Source organism: Heterocephalus glaber, unplaced genomic scaffold (assembly GCF_053883595.1).
Source record: "Heterocephalus glaber isolate CG9 unplaced genomic scaffold, H.glaber_assembly_v1.0 deba00001444, whole genome shotgun sequence".
NCBI classification, from domain to species: domain Eukaryota; kingdom Metazoa; phylum Chordata; class Mammalia; order Rodentia; family Bathyergidae; genus Heterocephalus; species Heterocephalus glaber.
This window is the reverse complement of record NW_028258297.1, coordinates 22,100,585-22,124,871: the sequence shown is the minus strand read 5'-3', so window position 1 is coordinate 22,124,871 and position 24,287 is coordinate 22,100,585. Positions and strand designations below refer to the sequence as shown.

The 24,287-nt window shown below is 36.8% G+C and overlaps 1 protein-coding gene across 2 annotated transcripts in view; it reads right to left on the bottom strand.

Annotated features, from left to right (window-relative positions):
- Positions 1–24,287, bottom strand: part of Eps8 (EGFR pathway substrate 8, signaling adaptor) — a 162,195-nt gene that overhangs the window by 5,377 nt on the left and 132,531 nt on the right. For both annotated transcript variants that reach the window (XM_087214059.1, XM_004845819.4), the window contains exons 15-18: positions 22,204–22,337; positions 16,693–16,801; positions 15,732–15,875; positions 5,326–5,548 (exon numbers count right to left, since the gene is read on the bottom strand). In XM_087214059.1, coding sequence (XP_087070185.1) covers positions 5,326–5,548; positions 15,732–15,875; positions 16,693–16,801; positions 22,204–22,337 — 610 coding nt within the window. The remainder of the gene's footprint in view (positions 1–5,325; positions 5,549–15,731; positions 15,876–16,692; positions 16,802–22,203; positions 22,338–24,287) is intronic.

Below are 24,287 nucleotides of genomic sequence, written 5' to 3'. Positions count from 1 at the left end.
ATTTCCTTTTTGTGCCCCCAGAGCTCCTCACTGCTCTGACTTTCCTGCTATCTCACTGGTTACTCCTCCTTGGTAGTCTTTTCCAAATCTTCTCACCTCTCAGCTTGGCAATGGGAAGGTGCCCCAGTGCACGAACCTCTGCCTCTCCTCTGCCTGCACTCTGTCCAGCAATGATCACTGCGCCTCGCCTTGTGGCCACATAAGCCTGGGGACTCCCAAATTATCCTGCCAGTCCCACAACTCAGGACTCTGAACCCATCTATGTTATCTATCTACCTGGCACATTTATTAGGTATCTATTAGATATCTGAAATACATCTCGAATAAAAAATGTCCAAACCCGAATTCTTGCTCTTCCCAAAGTTTGCTTTTAGGACATTTTTTTATTTGCCTTTAGACTTCTCAGTACAGTTACTGGCAATGGTATCTTCCCGGTTCTTCTGATAAAATACCATGGAGCTATACTTGATTCCCCACTGTATACAATGTATAATTCATGAGAAAACCCTATAAATTTTATGCCTAAAATCCAACTACACCATTCTATTTTTATTGTTGCTGTTACCAGCTTGGTCTAAGCCGTCAGCATATCTAACAGTTTCTGTGCTCCTACTCTCGATCACCCCACCCATTTCTCTTCATTCTCTTCTCAGTGTAACTATAATGACCTTTATAATGCAAGTTGGATGTTGCAGCTCTTCGGCTCAGAGCATTCCCACATGACCCAAATGACCCCCAAGGAAACATCCCATAGGACCACCACCTCTCCAACATGTGACTCTTCTCCTGAACCCCAAACACCAGCTTACTATCACGTCCTTGGTGCTTTTCAAATTTAAGGGCCATCCAGCCTCTTCTGCCTGGAACACTTTCCTCCAAACAGCCACATGACTCCCTATCCTCCCCTTGGAATGACTGAAAATCACATCCCATCCCCACAGCATTCTCTGACCACACAGCTATACTATGCTCCAAGTCACTTACTGCTTTCTAATATTCTCTAGGACTGTAATTGTTTATATATCTGCTTTCATTAAAACAGAAGTGTGAGTGCAAATGGTGTTTTATCTGTTTTGTTTGCTTCTAGATCCCCAGTACCTGGAACTGTAGTGACTGAACAAACACTCACTGGACAAGTGAATGAGTGAGGCACTCTCTTGACTTTCTCTGAGGGAGGCCTCACAAATTATCATGTACAAACCTGTTAAATAACCAAGTTAAAAAATGGAGGCCAAAAGCAAAGAAGTGGTCTGTCAAAGTCATATTATTTATTACAAGTGGAATTTACCTAGCACTGGATGTACTCACTTTCAGCTCAGGGTTATTTTATGGTCAAAATCATGGAAACTACTTTTAATAAACATACCTACTATCCTTCTCCACTATTTATGCTTATGGGAAAGATGATATATACGTGTGTGTGTATATATATATATATATATATATATATATATGGGAAAGATATATATTTATGGGAAAATATTTATTATATATTATATATTTATGTATATTTATATTTATTTTATATATATTATATATTCCTTATTAGAAAATAGAAAAGGTAAGACAGGAAATAATGTGTTTGTGAGCATATTTTTAAAAATATATGTGTATACATAAGTACAGTGTTTATGTATCATTTTCAAGAATTAAGAACAATGAACTAACATAGTAATACAATTAATTAATGAACTTAAAAAGTGGCAATAGCCCAGTCACTAAGGGTGCATTTGTGACCACTGTTTTGATGTAGGTCTATGATTTTTTTTTCTTTTCAGGGGAAGTGTTTTAGAAAGTGTTTGGTGTTCCTGGAAAATAAATGTGAGATAATCAGCTAGTGTTATTTCAGTCTAAATTTTTTTAGTGCTTCAAGTATTTAGGAAACCTTTCGAAGAAGATGTCGGAAGAAAAAGAATGAAGGAGGGAGAGAGGAAGGAAAGAAGAGAGAGAGAAGGGAAAGAAGGAAGGAGGGAAATTAGCTGAGAGAGAATACTATTGTTATATTTAGTAACACAGCACCAGCATTTCATTGCTATATGGCATCAGCATATGAATCCACTCAAAGAAATAAAATATAGCTACATTAAAGGATTTATACTCAAGTATTTATTTTCTTGACCACCAATTTAGCTACTACGCTGATGATCACAAGTCCACAGCGTAGTCTTCTGTGGATACAAAAACCTCTTTCTTACGAGATGCTGGCTTGTGCTTGCATGTTCGATGTTCTAGCACACAACAACAAACCAGACTAACTTCACACCTCTTTCTAAAATAAACTTCTGATCACAAAAGATCAAATTCAAATAAAAGGACTAACATTTCAAAGGAAATCGGAGAAATACAATGCAACTAAAGTGTAGGCATCTTCGAAAGTGTTGAGAACCTTTCTGGATGCTGTAATAAACCAACATGAACAGCCTGTATGACAACAGCTCCACATGGCTAATCTGAACTGATTACACAATCATTCTGCAGCCAAAGGGGTCTTATCCTGGCCAAATGCTGTATTTTAAAAGCAGGTATGTTTTTCTTGCCCTAACATTTTTGAGTTCACTTTCTAGTTCCTTCCATTTTATTTTATCGAAAGTTTAGGCAATGAGCAAAGAATGTACTCTAGATGAATAGGCACATTTTGAGAAAAAATCGGACCCTCAATAAAAACACATTTAGATATTGCATATCTATCTGGTTCTAAGAGACTTTTTAAAAGACCTAATGTTCATTCATGAAAAAAAAAACTGCCCTCAAAAAAGTTCCATAAAGACATACTTGTTTTATAAAGATAAATTTGTTTGATGTCACTATAGTTTTGACAAAGGAATTTGACATAAGTAATTGTGACCTTTTACATTTTAAAGAAACAAGTATATGTGTTAATTTGGGGAGAAATGTTCATATTTTATATGTCCTTTAAAAAAAACAGATTTGAAAACAATGAGTCACAATTATCAGGAGAATTCTCTGCCTTTAAAAGTATCCAAACTATGCCTCTTTCCCATTAGGTTATTTTTAGTTTTTTCAAGTAGGACAAAGAACAAACTGTTCCAACCCACATGCTGTTCCAAATAGGGCCCAGATGCCTATGATCTTTGATCTTAGCCCTGGAAAAGAGTGCCACAGTGTCAAAGATTACTGTGCTGACGTATCAAGGAGGTAAATGATACAAACTTGTGATAAGAATGAAGGAAGGAACAGTACTTCTAAGAGGAGAATTTCCCCTAGGGAAATCAATACACTATTTATAGAACTTATCTTAAAACTATTTCTTTAGTGGCTATGAAAAAAGGATCTTGTTTTTAAAAATCCACATTTATTTATTTATTTATTTATTTATTTATTTATTTATTTTGGTACTGGGGATAGAACTCGGGTCCTTGCGCTTGCGCAGCAGGCAGCGAAACCACTGAGCTAAATCCCTGGCCCTAATCCACATATATTTAAAAACTTAGTTGTATATTATATTTTTATTAGTTATACACAATTACCCACACACACTCACACACACAAGTGTTTCTGATGCACAAAGTTAACTGCCCTTTTAAAATTTTACTTTTCCTTTAGGTTTTTGGTAAGCTCAAGATATAAATAAGAAAGTTATTTCAATCAACTACACTTTGAAGAGAAAGTAATGTATAAAAGCAGCTTTGTATTTATTGCATTTAACTAGAATTGTAGAACAGCTAAACAGTAATAGTTTTAGTGTCTTCTTTTTCATTATTTTTAATTTAGCAAGAATGATCACAACTGAATAGATGTGACTATGACAGACCTGGATGAAAAAGCGAGATGAGAATAAGAGAGAAAGACTCAGGAATTAGGTTTTGAACATGAATCTCGGGCATCAATTTCAGCTATGAAGACTTTGTTCAGTATGTGCACCTGGACGTCAGAGATGGGATTCGGTACAAAGACCAAGTTGGGAACTTTTACATTTCCAGCAATATAAATAGTATGAATGAAATGGGAAGATATTGATCATTTATACCAATAGTGTGTTTACATGGAACAAAGAAAGAAGAACCCTGGGAGAGATCCACATTGACAGAATGATAGAGAAACATTTTACACAAACATACATGCTTGCCCTTCGCATACTTCTATCGTATTGAGGATATATGAAATATCTTCCTGGCTCTAGTTTTTTAGGAGCTTTATATAACAAGCACAGGTTAGGCAAAGTAATTTAGAAATACTTTAAAAACAGAATTTGGACATTAAATTACAAAGATATGTCATGTACTGCAAGGAAAATTTAAAAAACTTAGATTTTCCCTTTAGTTCTCAAAATATCTACAGTCCTTTCTCCCTCAACACTGACAAAGACAACCCAAAGTGGCCATGGCATCTTTTCTTTCAGGTTATTTAAATACAGTTTTCACAGAAACCATTCTAATGAAACTCAAACTTAATTTATCAAAATAGGAAGGTGTAGTCTAACTCACATGAAATCTGAATTTCAAGGGTAAATCTGAGATTGCTATTAGCCAGTGAGTACATTATATTATCCTTATGTGACTATGTGTGTATATTTCACAATAGCAAATATGAAGGAGAGAAGCAGGAAAACCATGGTCATAGCGATGACAATGAGAACAACACCACCAAGTATTTACTGACTGCTTGTAATGTATCAGACATCAATCAAAGTCAATCTGTTCCTTGACTTCAGCACCGACATCCTGGGTGAAATAATGCTGCTGTAGGGCCGTCCTGTGCCTTGTAGGATGATGCTTAACAGATAACCACTGCCCGGTAGATGCCTGTAGCATGCAACTGTGACATCCAAAACAGTGTCTCCAGACAAACATCAAATGTACCCCAGGAGAGCGAGAGGAGGAGAAAATCACCCAGGGTTAAGTACCACTGGACTACATGCTCCCCATGCATTCTCTCACTAAACCTTCACACTTTTCCTATGAAGCAGGTACCATTACCCCCTCCCCCATTTTTCAGATGAAGAACAAAGAGATTTATTAAATTTTTGAAAGTCATGTGGCCAATAAGTGACATTTCCCTGTTCATATTCCATCCAATATGCCTGTCTCTAAAGTCAGCATTCAACCACCAGAATGCAATAGAACATGTGTAGAAATACATACATGAGAGAGGAGGAACTTTCCAGTTTTTTAGAGGACTTACTTAGAGGATATAAAACTAGGTGAAATTTCCTAGTCTTCCTGCAATCTATCAAGTATCATGCAAGTATTGATGACTACTGTTTATATTTGATACTACTTCACACCAGCAGAATCAATAATAAACAATGTTTCATTTGTTCCCATACTTTTTACACACAGAAGAAACGTGCCCCGGGAAACTTACGGTCCACTGGAAGCTGTTTGTGTCTCTGGCCATCTCGTACAATACTGCCACCGCTGTCACTCGAGCCGCTGTTCTGACGAGTGATATTTGCTGGGACCTTTGACATAGGAATGGGTGCTGGTACTGAAGGTGGGAGAGGGGCAGGAATGGGAGCTGGTGTCGGAGGAGGTGATGGGGCAGAAGGGCTCTCAGCTGGCCTTGGGCCGTATTCCATCCTTTGTTTCTATAAAAAGACAAATAATTAATTGGAAATTTACAAATATATAGAGACCTAGGTTAAGAAAACAAATTGCACACTGAAAGGACATGGTTAGCTACTTATTTGTAAAACTGTGTTACAAACCCACAACAGATTTATATGTGTGTATACACACCTTCACCTATCTCATCCAACATGGTATAATAATCATTAAAAAATCACCTTATAAACATTCTATATATTTGTTCAATGTCAATATTTTACAGAGTAGCAAGGATATACCGTGAGCAAATAGTACAGAAAACTAAATTTGGACTTGGAATCATACAAGACCAGAACAGTCAATTTGTGATTATTTTAGCATTTACCTTGGTAATAATTTCTAATAGCATTGGAAGTCAATGTCAATAGCACTAAGCATTACTTCTTTTATATATATGCTATATGCAAAGGTTTTTAATTCTGTTGTCCCCAGGTTATTGTTAAAGGAGCAGTGTTCTAGTAAATAAAGGGCTTAAGCTTTAAAAGAAACAAATACTCTTAAAATGTTGCTATTAATTTTTTCAATGCACAACTCTTTCTGCCATCGGAAAACGGGAATGTGGTGGGGTTCATGGTCGTGAGGATGGGGTTTTAGCCTGGGAGGCGAGCTCAGTGGTAGAGTGCTTCCCTAACATGAGCAACATCCTGAGTTCCATCCCCAGTAATACAAAAAAAGAAAAGGTAAGGTCTTAAATTAAATATTTAGGACTACAACTTACAAATGAGCTAGAAAAAAAGCATATATTTTAAAAAGCAGATGTGATAATATATGCAATGCTTTCAAATAATATTTTAATCATGTATCAGGCAATTATAAAATATTTATGCATATTCTTTATAAAATACACAACAATAAAACTTTAAATCTAAACAAAATAATTGCAACTAACAGATAACTGTATCATAAGAGGCTCCAAATTCTCAAAAGGCACATCAATCATCTTCATAGACTCAAAGACACAGACAGCAATGACTTGCAACCCAGGTAAAGTGTAAATGCTGCTCCAGAACAATTTTAATTATTGTAAAATTTAGGTTTAGCATGTAAAATGCAAAAAAAAAAAAAAGAAAAACAAACAACAGACACAAAAAAACAAACCTTTTGGTAATCTGGTCCTTTGATTATAACAACATTTACTTTTAATTCTAAATTGGCCCAAATATAAGATAATATTGATTTTAAGAGAATGCTCCCCAATTTCCACAGAGATGAAAAACATAAAAATACACACCACGCACACATCATTATTCAAAAAGACAACACACCAACCTTCATCATGTTGCTGTCACAGCAAATGATTACCCCTTGTGGAAGTTGTATGGAGGGAGCCTCTTTCTTTTCTGTTGTTTTTTTTAAAAGCTACTCAGCTAGTGGGGTGGAGAAGGTGGAAGGGATGTAATTCATAGGTGGAAGGAGAGCTGAAAGAGGAGTTTACAGTGCTGCGAGATATTTTCCAGTACTGGAAATTGAACTCAGGACCTTGAGCTTGCCTGGCTGGTGCGGAACCACTGAGCTAAATCCCCAGCCAGTGCTGCTAGACATTGAGGGAGCAAGGGAGAGAGAGAGGCAGGGCACGAGAAGAGGAGGGCGAGCAGGTTAAGAATCTCCCATGAAGTGAGATGGGACAGAAGCAGGTTACTAATCTGCTCAACGCCTAGAAACATTTCTAACATATTCAGTCATATATTAGAATGCATTACTATTATACTTCACAAAATAGTCTTCCTATATTTGGGCCAATAAGCACTTAAAGAAATCAAAATACAGCAAGCATCAAAATACACTTAGCACACACCAAAGTCACCTGATCCATCTATATGCAATGTGCCCTTGACAAGAACGACCTTTGCATGTAATTTCACGCAGGTTAACAAATTCTCACATTAGTGTTTCAAAAGCATCAGTTTAAATTATTGTTTTTAAAAATACTACACACTCTGCATTCCATATGATTCATATTTTCTGCCTTCATAAAAAACAAGAACAGCTAATGTTTTGCTACCTATCAAATAACACTGTGCAAAACTGAATTCACTGTGTGTTACTGCCACAATGAAGCATGGAGACGGCTCACCAAACGTTTGGTGCCTTCCTTCATTCATCTGTTATTGCTATATAATGCGACCTTGTCAGTATGACCTAACAGAACAATAGATTTGAAAAACATAAACCTCTTGTGAAATTTCCAAACCCATGTGAAAGGTGTTCATGCCTTAATGGCATCAACTGTGTTTACTTGCATAGTTTTCTCTTCTCTTAGTCTCTCCTCCCACCGCCTTCTTCCAACCGTGGAAAGTGAGAAAGAGGGCCTTCCCTGAGCAGGCCAGGAGGACAGCACTTCTGTGCGCCAGCTTCCAGGTCCTCATGTGGAGGAAACAGAATCAGTACTGACTGTGGACATCATTCCTCTGTGTCCCTCCCTGTCTTCTCCACACCCACTGCTCACCTTCTGCTCTTCCCTTCATTATTTCTCCCACCCGGTGACCTCCAGTTGGAGGTATGGAATGACTCCCTCACACCCTCAAATTAGGAAAGTCTTGGAGCCTTTTCCCCCTGCACCAAAGGCCCCAAAACACCAATCAAAGGATCCTGACCAACTCTTCCCAGCTAGGACTTACTGGAACTTTCCCAGTAAATGGCACTGAAAATGCCACATTCCCATAAATCCCTCAATTGTGGGGAAGTGAGCAGTTGGGTCAACGTGCTGGGGATCACTTTAGCACCGTAACTGTCAATTCCCAACTCTGGCCTCTTTTCCCTCCCAACGAAAGGTTCTGTCTATAACAATAACTCTTTTTGTCTTTCTCTGAGAGAGCTCAGAATTCCTAGACCTTATAGGAAATTGGCTTTCATATCAATGATTAAATTGGATTGAGTTACCTCTTCTTGGAAACTAAAGCTGAGTACAAATTCTTGTGTAGGGTTAAACAGAGTTATTGAGAGATAAGCTCTCGATTCATGCAAGATACTGCTTCAGAAAGGAAATTATGCAAGTAAGCCCAACAATGCCATTAAAGTTAAATTGTTCTTAAAAACTGTGACCTACTCTGAATTACACATTTGTCTCTAAATTTAGTCTCTCTGGAACGCTGCAATAAAAACTAAGTACAGCTGGAACATTTGGAGGGTGTTAAGTCCAGAGACTGAATCCAAAAAATTATATTAAAAAGAATTGCCAGGAGGGAGCAAGTTGAGTTACCTCAGACAGCTCGCCAAGTAATTGCTAATAGGAAAATGGAGCAAATCACATTAAATGAGAAAATTAAAACAGAATATGGAACTAAAACAATATTAGTTGCAATTTATGTAAAATATGAGAAAACATGAGCAAATCAGTTTTTGACAGCAAAATTACCTACCCAGAAGTCAACCAGTGAAAGACCTTGTAAATATATAATTAATTTCCATCACTCTTACATAGCTATATAAAACTAATCATATAGATTACACTCAAGGATAAACAGTGTAGAGTGTTTCTGCTACAACTATTTGAATCTTAAAGTATCATGTTAAGATATTGATATAGGTTCATTTTCTTACACTTTATAAAGAATGTAATTAAAGTGCATTAAATGGAAATATACTGCTTTTTAATAGCTGATTTTACAAAAGGGAATGTACATTCATGGCATCATTCTAGTGTGCTTTGGTTCTGAACTTGAACACAGTCCAAACAGAACATTTTTATAATTGTGTGCATGTGTATGCTGAGCAGTAATTATATATTTTAGAGTGGTTGTTATTTAACTTTTCACAAAAAATGTTTGGAAGAATATCAGTGCATGAGGCAGAATAAAAAGTATCCATCTTCAAGGTCAAATATATAAAAAATAAAATAGTGTTTACCAGGGGGCCCCACCGGGGCACTATAGAGAGATAAAAGATAAAAATTATATGATAGAAAGTAGCAAATACGCAGGCTGAACAGGTAGAAAGATCTAATATACAACAAGAGTGCTGTAGTTAATAACTGTATCTTGAATTCAGGAGTTTTCCTAAATGAGTAGATCATAGCTATTCCTGCCATGTGGTAGGTAATTATGTGGGATGGCAGCTACACTGACTCCTGCACTTTTTACTGCACTGTACATGTACATCGTGTTGTACATAGAATTTACTTAACCAACAAAACAGGGTGACTATCCTCATCTCAAAACCCTGCCTCTCATTAAAGAGCAGTTTTCTTAGATTAAGTTTAAAAATGCAAATTTTAAAGGATTGAATATTATCAGAAAGTTGGCCTGGCTGGAAGAACATGAAGAAATGATTAATAAAATAGTCACATCCTGGGCAACTGAGCAAGGTCCTGTCTGAAAACAAACTTAAAAAATTCAAAAAAGGCTTGGTATGTACTAGATCAGTGCAAAGGCCCTGAGTTCAATTCTCAGTATGAGAGTGAAAGTGAGAGGGCGAAGGAGAGAGGGAAAGAAAGGGGGGGGGGAGGGAGGAAGAGAGAGAGAGAGAGGGAGGGAGAGGGAGAAAGAGGGAGAGAGAAAGAGGGAGAGAGAGAGGGAGAGGGAGAGACAGAGAGAGAGGGAGAGAGAGAGAGAGAGGGAGAGGGAGACAGAGAGAGGGAGAGAGAAAGACAGAGAGAGAGGGAGAGGGAGAGACGGAGAGAGAGGGAGAGAGAGGGAGAGAGAGAGAGGGAGAGAGAGAGGGAGAGAGGGAGAGAGAGAGGGAGAGAGAGAGGGAGAGAGAGAGAGAGGGAGAGAGGGAGACAGAGAGAGGGAGAGAGAGGGAGAGAGGGAGGGAAGGAGAGAGAGCTCTGTCTCTGTCCAGCACATTTGGGTGTCTGGATTAAGCTTGAAGCATGCATAACATGAGCTGAACTTAGTGTTAGTGGTTTAACAGTCACCTCTAGAAAATACTTCCACCTTTAATCTAGGGTTATTTAAACATGCACACAGAGGATAAGAGAATTTTGCATCTAGAGTGGATTACAGAGACCATGTAACTAGAACCCTTCTATTTCAAAGCCAAACAAACTGGAACACAGAATGATAAAATGCTGTCTGTAAAGCCATGCAGTTGGCTAGTGGCAGAGCCAGGATTAGGATCGTCATCTACCAACGCATAGGCCAGGGCTTTGCCCATAGTGTTATAATTGGGAGGGAACAGATAACATGGAAAACTTAGTGTTGAATTCACAAGACCACAAAGACCGGACACATAATTATTTGTGTCTTGGTACAGTTCATTATAACAAAAATAAACACATTCACTTAATTTTTAATAATCAATAAAAGCCTTCTTTAGGCAACTGGGTCTATCAGAAATAATAGCAGGGGAGGAAGTGGTACAGAACTGCTGGTACAGAGCAAAGGGTAATTCTGGCGATGAACCATCATAGTGTGAGAAGTCGAAGAATCAAGTCGAAAGAAATAAGGGACTGTGTGGTAAGTAGACTGTAGGAAGAGAGAAAGCACCCTGAACGTCCATCTGTTGCCTGATTCTACAACAATTTATTTCCTTCCTTCCTCCCTCCCTCCCTTCCTTCCTTTCTTTGTACTGGGATTGAACCCTGGGCCTCAGCACTGAGCTCTATCCCCAGCTTTTCTTTAACTTTTCAATTGTAAGACAAGGTCTTTCTAACTCACTAATTTGCCCAGGCTGGGCTTGAGTTGCCCAGCCAGAGCTCTTGGAATTATAGGTGTGTGCCATATGCCAGGCTAACAATTTTTTTTTAACCAAAAGACATCATTTCCCCAAAATCTTTCCAGAGCGTTTAGTTCCTTTCCCCTGTGGTTTCATTTAATCTCTCTGTTTTAAAATGTTCCATTATCTTTTATAAATTCTTTAGTACCTTTCTCTTTTTTATTTTTAAAACTTGCTAAACCATGGGGAAACACATTAGGTGGGAATATCTGTCTTTAGTGAGCTGTTAAAAATCACTCCAAATGTGAGGATATTGAATAGCCTGGACTCTCGGGGACATCAGGTGACAATTCAACAACACCTTGTCACTGCTGGTGCCAGGTATGAGAGCCCCTGCCATCTGAAAAGGACCTCTGAGCAAACTGCGAGAACAATTGGCAAGTACTGCCCTTGTGGCCTTCGTCCAGGGACTGCCAGGATCCAGATATAATTCTCTACTGGAAATGTGAATAGATGAAATCAGAATCACTACTCTATTTTTAAAATACTTAGTAACTTACAGAAGTTGCATGGAAATAGTTTACATCTCATTCCTCTATTTCTACCATGTACAAAATGTCCACTTTTTAAATGAATCATATAATTTAGGCTATGCCTAAATGATAAAAAGTGAAAGAATACGTGAGATATAAGAAATGGATACATAAGTCAAGGACTTAATTCTAAAAATTATGACTGATTCAGATCAATGGTTATCATGCATGGTAGAGCTCTTCTGAGAAAATGTCAGTTTAACCATTCATACAGTAAAAACCTGCATGTTTATATAAAAAGAAATGGTTTTTAATTAAAAATAAGCTGTAAAAACTTATTTAAAAACTTAGAAATAAGTTTTCTTATTCTACGCCCTAGGATAGAAGAGCACACCAGAGCATAGGTTGTAAATCCAGAGGGCTGGGTCCCCATCCTGGTTTCGTGCAGTTGTGTCACTGTGGGCAAGTTATAGCTCTGGTTCCTAAGCTGCCTATGTAAAATGTGCCTGTTTCACAAGGTGGCTGTGGGATTTAAGTGAATTAGTATTTGTGAAGTGCTGAGAGAATGTCTGGCACAGCACGAGACTGACCACAGACTCATCTGCTCTGGAGAGCAAGGACCGCTACTCTCTGTGAGTATGCAGCCAGTTTCAGCAGTGAATCACCAGGCATCCTGCTGCGGTACACTACAGGTGTCTGAACATTGTTCTTGGAGGAAGTTTCTGTATATATCTGCAAAATTTTGCTATCAGTGAATGGAAGAGACAGGTGAGAGAGAGAAAAGTGTATGGGTTGTATCTGAAGAGAAAAGCCAAGGTTACTACAGCAGCACAAAGGAAAGTGGGTAGCCAGTGGATGATGTGGAGACTGGATGATGCTACAGCAGATTTTTAGGGGGATCTGCTTAGTGCTATGCTTTCTATAGTTCTGTTAAGTGCAAAATGGTGGCACTCATAAATATTTATATGGTGAATGAGTGAAAAGGTGAATAAGATGAATTTTAACCCAACTGAGTTTTAAAAGGTGAGGCTACTGGGATCTTTTGGAGGCCCCTGCAGTTAGGTTCTAGTCTCTTGCTCATGTATGACACAGGCCTGAGGGAAAAGAAAAACTAACAGAAAGAACTGATAGAGACAGAAAGTGGGGGCCAGGATGACAAATGCTGGTGCAACCGACAAAGGTGCGGCCAGTCCAAGCCACTGATCTTTATTGATAATCAGTTGGGGTAAAGGGAGCTATGTGTAAGGGCAGTACAACGTGGTAGGATGTGCAGTCATGAATTTTCTGTGGAAATTAATGTAAGCAAGGCTTGTAAAGAGAAAGACAAAGCATTCTCGAATTAGGAACAGAGTAGACAAAATATATGCTGGTAATTAGAGCACTGTCCTTCTAATTAAGTTTTAATTGTGGGAATGAAATTTGGGTGCAAGTTACTCTGACCTCGGCAAGTAGGCTTTGGCCAGACTCACTTCTCAAAACTACCCAGTTGTGAGGCTAACTCTTCACAGCCTGCACTGCTTACAGCTTGCTTTGGAGCAATCAATACTGCGGTCCGTGCAGGGATGGCTAGAATCTACCTCAATACGGTGGTGTCTTTATTGTCAGGAGTTTTCTTTAGATATTTTAGATAAAGGTATCTAATGCCACTGTAGATATATAAAAATGGCCAGCATACATTTTCAAGAATGTTTTCTTTTCCATTGCACTCCGTTATTTTTCTTTAAATGTTGTTTTGAGACTAGGAACTCTTTTAGAGCGGGATTTGTGCCAGATAGCAGATAGCAGATTGTCAAGTTTACTTATTAAAATTTTATAAGATCTTGGTGATTTTGTTGGGCTCAGCCCAAAGTTTTTGGGAGGTGTTAAAAAGCAGATTGTTTTTTAAATAACTTTTAAAAGTAGGGCTTTCAATCTAAACACCATATACACACACAGCTGCTAAACACATTTCTATATATATCACTGCATTCATAGTTGCATAGAAAAATTTTTAGAAGACAGTGAGACAGTGTTGAATAGTTTAAAAGGAAGTAGCCACACTAGGCAATCCTCAAAAGGATCACACGTTTCTGTTTACACACAGTAGCAAAACAAACTCCTGAAACTTGTGAGCACTCAAAAAAAAAAAAAATCTTGGTTGTGCTAAAGTTGACAAAAACATAAAATGAGGTTCTGTTAAAGAGAGAAGCAGATTTTACATTCTTCAAAAGTACTTTCTCTGCCTATGATAATGTACTAATTATTTTGGTTCCCTTTTAGACAGATGCAAGCTTTAAACAGAAACGTCAACTTATAGCTCAAGCCAGGAATCTGAATTGGATAGAAAAAATAAAGCCTGAGTAGTAAATGGGAAAACGGAAGAAATACCAGGTTCTTGTCAAGGAAATCTCAGTGAAGGAAAATTATTAGAATTTATGTTATTTGTAAATTTAAGTATCTTTTTTCTTTTTTTTTAGTTTGCCTATTCCTAGAAACTATGCACATAGGCAAAACCAAACTTGGATAATTGTTTTTAACTCTTGGATTCTGCTCACAAGATAGGAATATCTTTTGTGAATAGTGATTATTACAGCTTCTCATGGGTTAAATATTAAAAGCAACCCATATATCCCAAGGATGTATGACACACATTCTGTCACTATGTAAGGATGAGGCCAAAGCTCTTCCAGGAAAAAAAATGAAGAGCTGGCATTCATGAAGCAGACTGAAGCCAACAGTATGATCAGGTCAAACCCAGAAAGTAGGAACTCAGGAAAGAGAATGTTACGAAACCTAAGTTAGAAAATTCACTTCAAATATTCACGGGAAATGGAGCAGGTCATACCTTGAATAACTCAAACTCCTTCTTTGGCATCAACAGCTAATGACAAATGATGAATATGAAATAAGTACACAGTATATACACACATCAGACCCAGCAAAACATAAACACAGCAAACAGAATTTCTGCTGCCATCATTTTCAGTTACCGAGATACAGAAACTAAGCACTGATTCTTTATTTAAATGTTTGCTTGGCTTGTGGGTTCTAACAAGGCCAGGCCTTCTGGATAAGAACAGGATCTCCACTGAGCCCCGGCATCAGGAGGAACCATGAGGATGGCAGCAACTTACCATGGCAGCAGGAGAGTGACTTCAATTCTAGGTATGGACAAGCTAGTATTTTCCAAGTCCAGACCTGGCATAAAAATTAACCGTTTTGCTATATATCCTATGTAGCATCTACACAAATCTATCGAATTATCATTGGGTGTGCTCTTTATCTCAAGACTCTGAAAAATGAAAAGAACTCTTGCTGGGGAGTGAGAAACCATCCCAGGTTCACAGGCTGTGCCCTGGAGATTCCACCCAGTTAGAGGTCTCATTGTTGAGTGCAGATCTCAGGTCTGAAATCCAAAAGGCGTAATGGTAAATGAACTCAGTTGTCACAGGAAATGAGATAACCAGGGTCACTGAAAATGAAAATGTGGCATGGACCTTAAGAACTATTCCATGATCAAGAAGGGAGAGCCTGATCTGGCAAATCTATATAATAAATATATTTTCACCTTAAATTCAAGAGAGGAAAAATATTATAATCCAACTGCACAAATACTCATGTATGAGCATGAGATGAGTGCAAATTCAAATGTCCAGTGGCAGAACATTGAAGAGAATATTAAGGCAAAACTGGTAAAGATGAACAGCAGGACACTCCTGCCACCACTTCACCACTACCCTCTGTCTGGGGAAGGGGATCAGGGCACAGAACCACCATGGGTAAAGAGACGGATATGCAATTTCTGACAAGGTCAGAAATGTTACAGAAAAAAAGCATTCAGAGAAACAGTCAGTGCTAAACATTTTGAACAACTTCTTGAAGAAGTAAATCAGAAAATATGTGTATGATTCTTCACTATGTCTTTCACCACTGGCTCCAGTGGTAAGACCAATTGAATTGCAAAATCATTAACATACAAAAGTTACTTAAATTCTGTTTATGAGTGATGAATTTAAAAATTAATAAATATTAAGTTTTGTTAAGAAACTGCAGTCACCTGTATGGTATGTGTGTAAGGTGGATCAGCACGCCCTAATCCATATTCTGGAGGTCTCACAATGTCCAGAATGTTATTTGGCACAAACCCAGAGTCTCCACTTGCATTTCGAACTTTCCACCATTGCTTCCTATCATCAAGTATCTGCAAGAAAAGAAAGGTATAATTTCCATAAGAAAACCAATCTGTGAAGGAAGCTCAATTTTCATTTGTAGACTTCAATATTTTTTTTTCACTTCTGATGAGTGGACATTGCATCAGTATATTTTTGATTAAATGACTCACAGGAATTACACTAAGAATTACATGTATCACTGCAGTGAATCTACCCAACATCCCTGTCACCTCCCCAGAACATATCTACATTATTTGAGGTATATACAGGGGACTAAGATGACCCTCTTAGAAATATACATTGTTTCTATTTGTGAAATAGAAAAATGTAAAAACAATTTTTTAGCAAAATGTACTGTGATCATTCATCTTCTATATTTAGTAAGATGAACTCTTAGTTATAACCTAAGACAGAGATGTGGGTGTCACGCTAAACCACTCCCAATACCGTTAGCTCACAAAATGCTGAATGCATTTTATGAGCATACTAGAAGGGGAAAAAGTGATTTTTTAAAAAAATTACAATATTGTGGTGCATCCACATCTGAACTGATAACTACCCTTGACTCCAAAATGAATAAATCCCAGAAAAAGGAAGACAATAACATAAGCCAAGAAATCCATCTCACTTTCCCACATATTCTATGCAGCTTCTGCTTGTACCCACGACAGAGTATCTGAGAAAGCAGCTGCCCCTTCTAAATGGAGATACTCATATACTATGTTCTTAGTCATAATATAAAGAATGATTTCTTGACCTCCACATTTCTTTCAGGAAGGTTTTGCAAGAGGAATAAACTAGATTCACTTTTTTAAGAGTATAAAACAGGTGAAATAATTGTGTTACCTCCAAAATATCATCCTTTAGAACTGAGAGCTCACTGTTATTCCTTGCCACAAAGTCGTACTTGGATTTGGCATATTTCTTGGGTTGTGTTTTCAATGGGTCATAATTTCTATAAAAAGAAAGAAGAAGATTATCATTCTGCTAGCTCTTTCTACAGACGGAAAACAAAAGCAAAACATTAAGGCCAGCCAAATTGCATCAGAACATTTTTTGACAAACTGGTTAGATGATAGTTCAGTTTTATTATGTTTTATATAATATGACAAATACAAAGAACTTCAGAGTTTGTACTATTAAAAAGAACAGACTGAGGCTAAGGCAAAAATAAATGACAGGACCAAAGATTTAGCTCAGTGGTTCCACCACCTGCCTCACAAGCACAAGGTCCCAAGTTGGATCCCTGGTACCAAAAATAAATAAATAAATAAATAAATAAATGACAGAAAAATCACAAGGCTGACTGCTACTGAGCCAAATCCAGATTCCAAACACATGAATTCTTTATCTGTTAAATACACATATTGAATATCATTTCATTAATTACCATCTCTACTATAAAATAACAAGAATAAACTTTTTTCGTAAGAATAGGAGACAAAATAATTTTCACAGTGGTAATTTATGTTCTATGTTGATTTTATTAATTCAAGCAATGTCTCTTAACCAAATAAATATATATTTTTGTTGTTGTTGTTGTTGTTGTTGTTTTGTTTTGCTTTGTGTTTTTGAGGCAGGGTCTCCCTTTGTAGTCCAGGCTGGCCTCGAACTCACAGCAATCCTTCTGCCTCAGCCTCCTGAGTGCTGGGATTACAGGCATGCATCACCACGCCTGGCTTATATTTTAAAAATATAACTAGGTGTCCACCTTTAGGAAAGCTCTATCCAATTATATAAATTGCAAGGAAAGGTGTTCATTAAGGACAAGACTAGTAATAACTTGAAATATATATGTAAATGAAAATTTTAATTCATTAGAAACTTTTTAAAATATTAAGAATAGATATGGCCCTATTTTTTTAAAATCAGAACTCTTTTAAAAAAACAACAAATATCAGGATGGGAGTGTAGTTCAACAATGGAACACCTGACTAGTGTGAATGAGGCCTTGGGTTTGATCACCACAAACAAAACAAAACAAAAACTTAAATATCTTTTCTAATTATTAAATTAGTATTAGAAGATTTAATAATATGATTAAAATTTACTTTTATATATAACAATAAAACTTGATGTTTAAAATGTTAATATTTTCTTCATGTAGTTCAATAAAAAATAATTATTTTAATCCTTACTTATTACTTTTACTCCCTAATAGCCTGCATTTACATCCCCACCTTTATTCACACATCTCTACAAGACAAAGAAAACAGATGTTCGGCATCCTTGCCCTGGTCATTCTTCTCACTGCCTATCATGCACTTTGGGATGCTGAGTTACCCTAGGGTCTGTGGAAGGAAAACTGTGGTGTCTTTTATAGATATTACTTATGGATATTCCCTTATAGATATCTGCTGTCTCTTAGATAGCAACTGCACTGGAGAAGAGACAGAAGCAAGAAGCAAAGATGACCTGTGCTGCCTATTAGTTATTTCTGATATATTAAAAAAAAGGTAGGGCCGGGGATTTAGCTCAGTGGTTTTGCCACCTGCTGCACAAGCGCAAGGACCTGAGTTTGATCCCCGATACCAAAAAAAAAAAAAAGGTAGAAAAGTGAAATGATGTCTATTAATAATAAAAATGTAAAACCTGTTCCATGTATTCCCCATCTTTACCAAAATAGTTTTGTTTTATCTTTATATATTTATATAAATAAATAATTTATATATTTACATAGACAAAGGTACCTTGGTTTCTGAATGCATTTTGGGGGGGAAACAATTGGTTCACAAACAGAATCATTTGGGAAAACTTTGTTTTTGTTTGCAGACTCTACATTGGGCCACAAACACAGCCCTGGCCATCTTTCCTGCATGAACAAGAACATGATCATTTTTTCCAAGATTGTAGAACAAATTAAGTTCATGAACCAAGGCACCACTGTAAATTACAAATAATTTACATGCTTATATAAATATTTACATATTTTATCTTTATATATTTATATTTTATTAAGATTTAAGAGATTTAAATTCCACAAAAGTTAGAAAACAGAAATTTCAGTTCTTTCTCTTTTCCTCCATGCTCCTGTCTTCAATGATCTGGAAAATATTCATGAGAGTTGAGTACAGTATATTATAACAAAGAGTAGTGGCCTCCCTGCCACTGAGTATCTGCATCTCAGAGCTAAAAAGTTTGTGGCAGCTGTCTTTGAAGTCTTGGCAATCTTGCATGCTACAGAAATAATCTACCCAGTACACACCTGAGAAGTGTTTCAGAATTTACAGATGTTTGTGCTTTATAATCAATTTCTTATCCTCTATTAAGCCTGGACATGATACTGATTACAGTTATCAACTGGAAAATTACAACTTGCAATTTTTCATATACCAAAGCTTCTTAAGAAATCTAGAATGTATCAAGATGGATGGTCTGATTTAGAATCTGATTTAGATAGCAGATATGGGACTTCATATAAAGCAGATGTACAGACAGCAAAAATCTGAGACTATCTTTAAGACACTAATTATACCTGAATAGCAGTAAACTATAATCTCTCCAAGGTGAGGACTCTAAATTCAACAAATGACATGGTAATTTCACTGAATAATAAATACATTTCATACAGTACCTGTGGAATCTCTGTCATATAGTAGAGAACAAAGTTAATAATAAACAATTATAAAAGTAAATTCCAAACTTCTCTGATTTGATATCCTACCAGAACTTTCAAATAACTTTTGCAATACTGACAAATTTTCTTAGCAACTCTGAACAGTAATGACCCAAATATCAACTCTCCCAGCTTCTGCTAAACCCAGCTGAGAGATGGGATCCACCAGGGCCCTGAGACACACAAGCTACTCACTACTCATCATATTGTTTACAAATTCTTTCTCTGGCTATATTTTGACCACTGTAAATCTACTGTCCCTTCATGGAATTTCCTGTACTCTATTCTATTTACATTTCCTATTTATCAGAGATTACTAAAAAGAGCCTTACAAAATTCAAAACAGTCTTCTCTGAATTTGGGGAAAAGTGTGGCTAAAAATACTATAGTGTCCTCAAGCCAGGGTGTTGGTGCATGCCTGTAACCTCAGTACTGTGGGAGGTTCGGGCAGGAAGCTTGTCAAGTATAAGCCCAGCATGTCTCAGAACAAGAAAATAAAAAAGGGGCTGCTGTTGTAGCTCAGGGAAAAGGCCCTAGGTTTAATTCCCAGTGTCACCAAAAAAAGTGTCCTTCTCATCCCATATAATGTTACATGAGACAAATATTTTTGAGACTTTAGTAGTAGGAAAAGTAGTCTTGATCCTAATGAACTGATCCTAATACACTTTTTTTCTCTAAGGATAGCAAACTATTATATTTCTGTTTTTGTTTTTCTGACAGCCAGGAATCTCAAAGACAGCCCTAAATTCAGTTATAATGTCAACCTTTAAAAGTGACAAATTTTATTTCTTATCCTAACTCTAAATTTCTTAATTTTATATTTCATTTCATAAAGTTTTAATAAAAACACCTTACCTGCATATAATTTAAGTGCGTTGTCTAATTGCATTTTGAACGTTGATAGAGTACAAAGTCACAACTAAGTCATTAAACAAAAAGGTACACTTCCCTAATATTCTACAAAAACCATAAAGGTCAAGGAAAACTTTTAAAAGACATCATGAATAGCTGGCCCAAGTAAATGTTAGAGGTTATTCTCTTTTTTTTTGGTACCGGGGATCGAAGTTGGGACCTTGTGCCTGCAAAGCAGGTGGTGGAACCACTGAGCTAAATCCCCAGCCCAATATAGAATACAACTACCATTTTCACAGTATGTTTGTTTGTTTCTTTCTTTCTTTCTTTTCTTTTCTTTTCTTTCCTTCCTTTCTTTTTCTTTTTTTTGTACCAGAGATCGAACTTGGGACCTTGTGTTTTGAGGCAGGCAGTGGAACCACTGAGCTAAACACCTGGCCCATTAGAGGTTATTCTAACAGTAATACTATACCATGTAAATTTGGAAGTCCTCAAGAAAGTAGTGGCTGAAATGTTGGAGACACCATCACACTCCCACACACTTCTTCAGTCATTCAATCAATTAATCAAATACATTTATTGAGTGACCACAATGTGCTATAAGTGGTCTTAAAATAGAACATGCTAAGTTTTCTACTATCAAAGTATACTGTAACACTGAACACACAACAACTGTAGGTAAGTGGTTTTCTGGCTGTGGAAAACATCCTAACATAACAGAGTGACAGAACAAAAAGAAAAGGTAAGAATTACTAATCTGAAATAATCTCTAGAATATTGAGATCTAAGATGGAAGGAAAGAAAAAATGAAAATATACGATGAGTAGTGAGTCCGTCAAGAATTTCAGTGAAATAATGTTTAAGCTCTAAAGCTGACCTTCACCTATATCTCCTATAATTAATTATATAATTATTTATATGGTGGCATTTTCAAAGCACATAATTCAATGCTGACTTTCTTGTTACTCGATTTAATGTTATTAGTGCCCTTAGAGGAATTGGTGCTGTATAATTTCAGCACCAATAATTTAAGCATTATTTCTTTTGTCACTCATGACCCCCTAAAAATTGTAAATTGCCCCATCCTCAGATTCTAGCCAGAAAAAATTATCCAAAAAGTAAAGGTCATGTAACACTCATGCTACGAGAAGCTTTGAGATTGGAAAGTACTAGGACAAATTCCCTATTCTACTTCATCTTAGTGACTCTCCTATAACTCTGCTACCAATTTTTCACCCTTTCTCTCTCTTTTGCCTATGGGCTGATCTTTACGCAAACCTCCTGCTGGAAAACAAGACCAAAACAAAAGTGAACCCATTTGACTTACTTTATTTTCCATCTCAATTCTCCATCTCTGACTACACTAAATTTTAGTGGTAAAAATATAGGAAAGTAAAAAATATATAATGCTACATAGTAAAGATAATATATAACAAAATGGAAAGACAATAATAACCAGGCATGTAAACACTCAGTTATATCAAATTCAAATATTTCTTTCTAAAGGAAGGTTTGTTTTTGTTGGATGAAGAGAAATACGAAAATTGCTTCCTGTAAAATTTACAGAGCTGGAAAGCTCTTGAGAGTGCATCTGGTGTAAACTAATAAAAAAGTTTCAAGATAATTCTTTCTTCTTAAGATTCACAGATTTTTATCAGAAGTATCTCTTTAAAAAAGGGGAAAGTTATCCAAAGGCACTAAGGGAGAATTACAGACTAGAGGTCCAGACATCTTTTGCATATCAAAGCCAGTTCTGTAAAGGAAAAACTGAAACTTTATCAAATCATGAAAAGACAAAACTTTTAAAGAAGCAGCAGACAATACAGACACTGTTACCCTGTGAGCTCTAAGTCACAGTAGCTTCCCATAGCTTTCCACTAAACATTTACCTTTCTCCATGGCGATTAGGAGTTGGCTTAAAAGCAGCCACACTGTCCACTTGGTCCAAAGGCGGCCCTCTCCCGTAGATGTTGTTACTGAATGCAAACGCGTCAGCCGGGGGATACTCTGACACGCCGGAAGGCTAAAAGATGGGAGGGAGGGTTAAATAACACCAGGCCCACTTACAGAATCACCAGATATGCATGGAACGAGCACTCACATTGGTCAACAAGAATTCTCCACCAAATATGAAAGGTTTTCACTTTCAAATGATTGCCCATTATGTTGGTAAATTATGGAATAGGGGTGATATCTTTTGGACAAAAGATCCTATATAAGAAAAGTAATCAGTGCAAAGGCTAAGTCTTAATTCTAAAAATAATTGGGTATAAAAGCAATAACTTCCTTCATGAGAAATTTCAGCAATACATGATTTAGTATTAGAATACGTGACTTTTTAGTATTAGACTTTACAACACCAATATAAAATAAAATTGGTGGCAGGAAGAAAAACCCTTTAAGTTTTGCTCCACATGTTTAAGAAACACACTTAAAGCACTCTAGTAGAGTGAAGATTGTCACATGAGAATCCTTTGAACTCTATGCGTTAGACTTACAGTAAGTAATTTTTTTCATTTTCAAATTGTACACAGAGCATCATTTACAATTTTCACAAATGGCAGCACTATTATCATATACACTGTTAAGGGAAGGACCAAAAGCCACAAATACATTGATTTTGACAGTGGAGTATCCAGGATACAACACTGTTGGAGTCATGTCTTCTCTACAGTTAAAATTCATACATGGATCTAAGGGGTGCTCCTGAGGGAAGGGGCTGAGATTTGTGGGTTCTTTGAACACCATGGTTTCAAATGTACAGAGGCCATGTGCTCACATTGGGAGAAAAACAAACAAAAATGTCACCTGTAGAATTCATATGGTTTCCTTACATAAAATGAACTACAGGAAAAGCATGGGAGATGCTGAAGCCTTTGAATTCCTTGGTATTTCAATTGTTTATGAATTCCCTGGGGCAAAATATTTAAAATTGGGACTGTTTCAGAAAAGGCTTGGCTAGATAGCTACTATAGCTAATCGTAATGAAAAAGCTGGCAGAAATAGGGCTGAGTTAATCCAGACAGAGTAGACGGTATATCCCCAATGGCTTGGTGTTGATGTCAAAATACTCATATTACACTACAGTAGGATTCTACACTGCCCTTTACACACAAATACAAACAGACTATTTTCAGCCATTTAAATGTCTGAACTTATTTAATTCAGTTTATCATTTACCTTGGAGTGAACACATTAAATTTTGTGAGACAATTTTCTTACTACAATATGTTCTAAAGGGGGCCAAGAAACTATCTGAGTCATTCCCACCTTTTACCTAGTTCTGAACATACCCCAGTGAGGTCACCACTGTGAAATCACCAGGTCCTGAGAGTGACAGGGAGTTCCGGAAGGGAGGGGAGGGGTGGTAGCAGATGACTAAGGCGGTGACTGCTCAGCCTTCCTGAGGGGTGCTGGTTCCAAGAAGTCAGGACACTGAGTATAGCCATCCACGTTTGTCACTACATGTCACCCTGCCTTTAAATTCTAAACAAAATAATGTGATTCTGAGTCAGCCATGCCTTGTCTTAAATGTATTTATTATAGTAGCAATAAAATATAATAAAGTCTCTCTTGTGGGGATGATTGCATTTTAAATTACCATTACATGGTCTCTTTTCCAACCAAATCTCAGGGTCTAAAATCCCTGAGAATGGCTAGCAGGAGTTTTTCATTTCATTTTTTTTTAAAACCTTTGAATAACCACTTTTACCATAAAATGGAAAATAGTTTACAACAGGAAAATGATAACTCATTACAAGGAAGGGCTCTCAATAATTCCTCTTCTAAAATTACTTACTCCATAAGAGTGGACAAACATATTCTGAAAGTCTAGAACACAGTTCTTTCTCTGTACAGACACAAATTGAAAAAACAACTCACAGAAGTAAACTTCTGAGACATACATTATAAAGCAGGCATTTTTAAATTTAAGTATGAATGCTATAAGCTGGGAATTTTTATGACTTGAAAA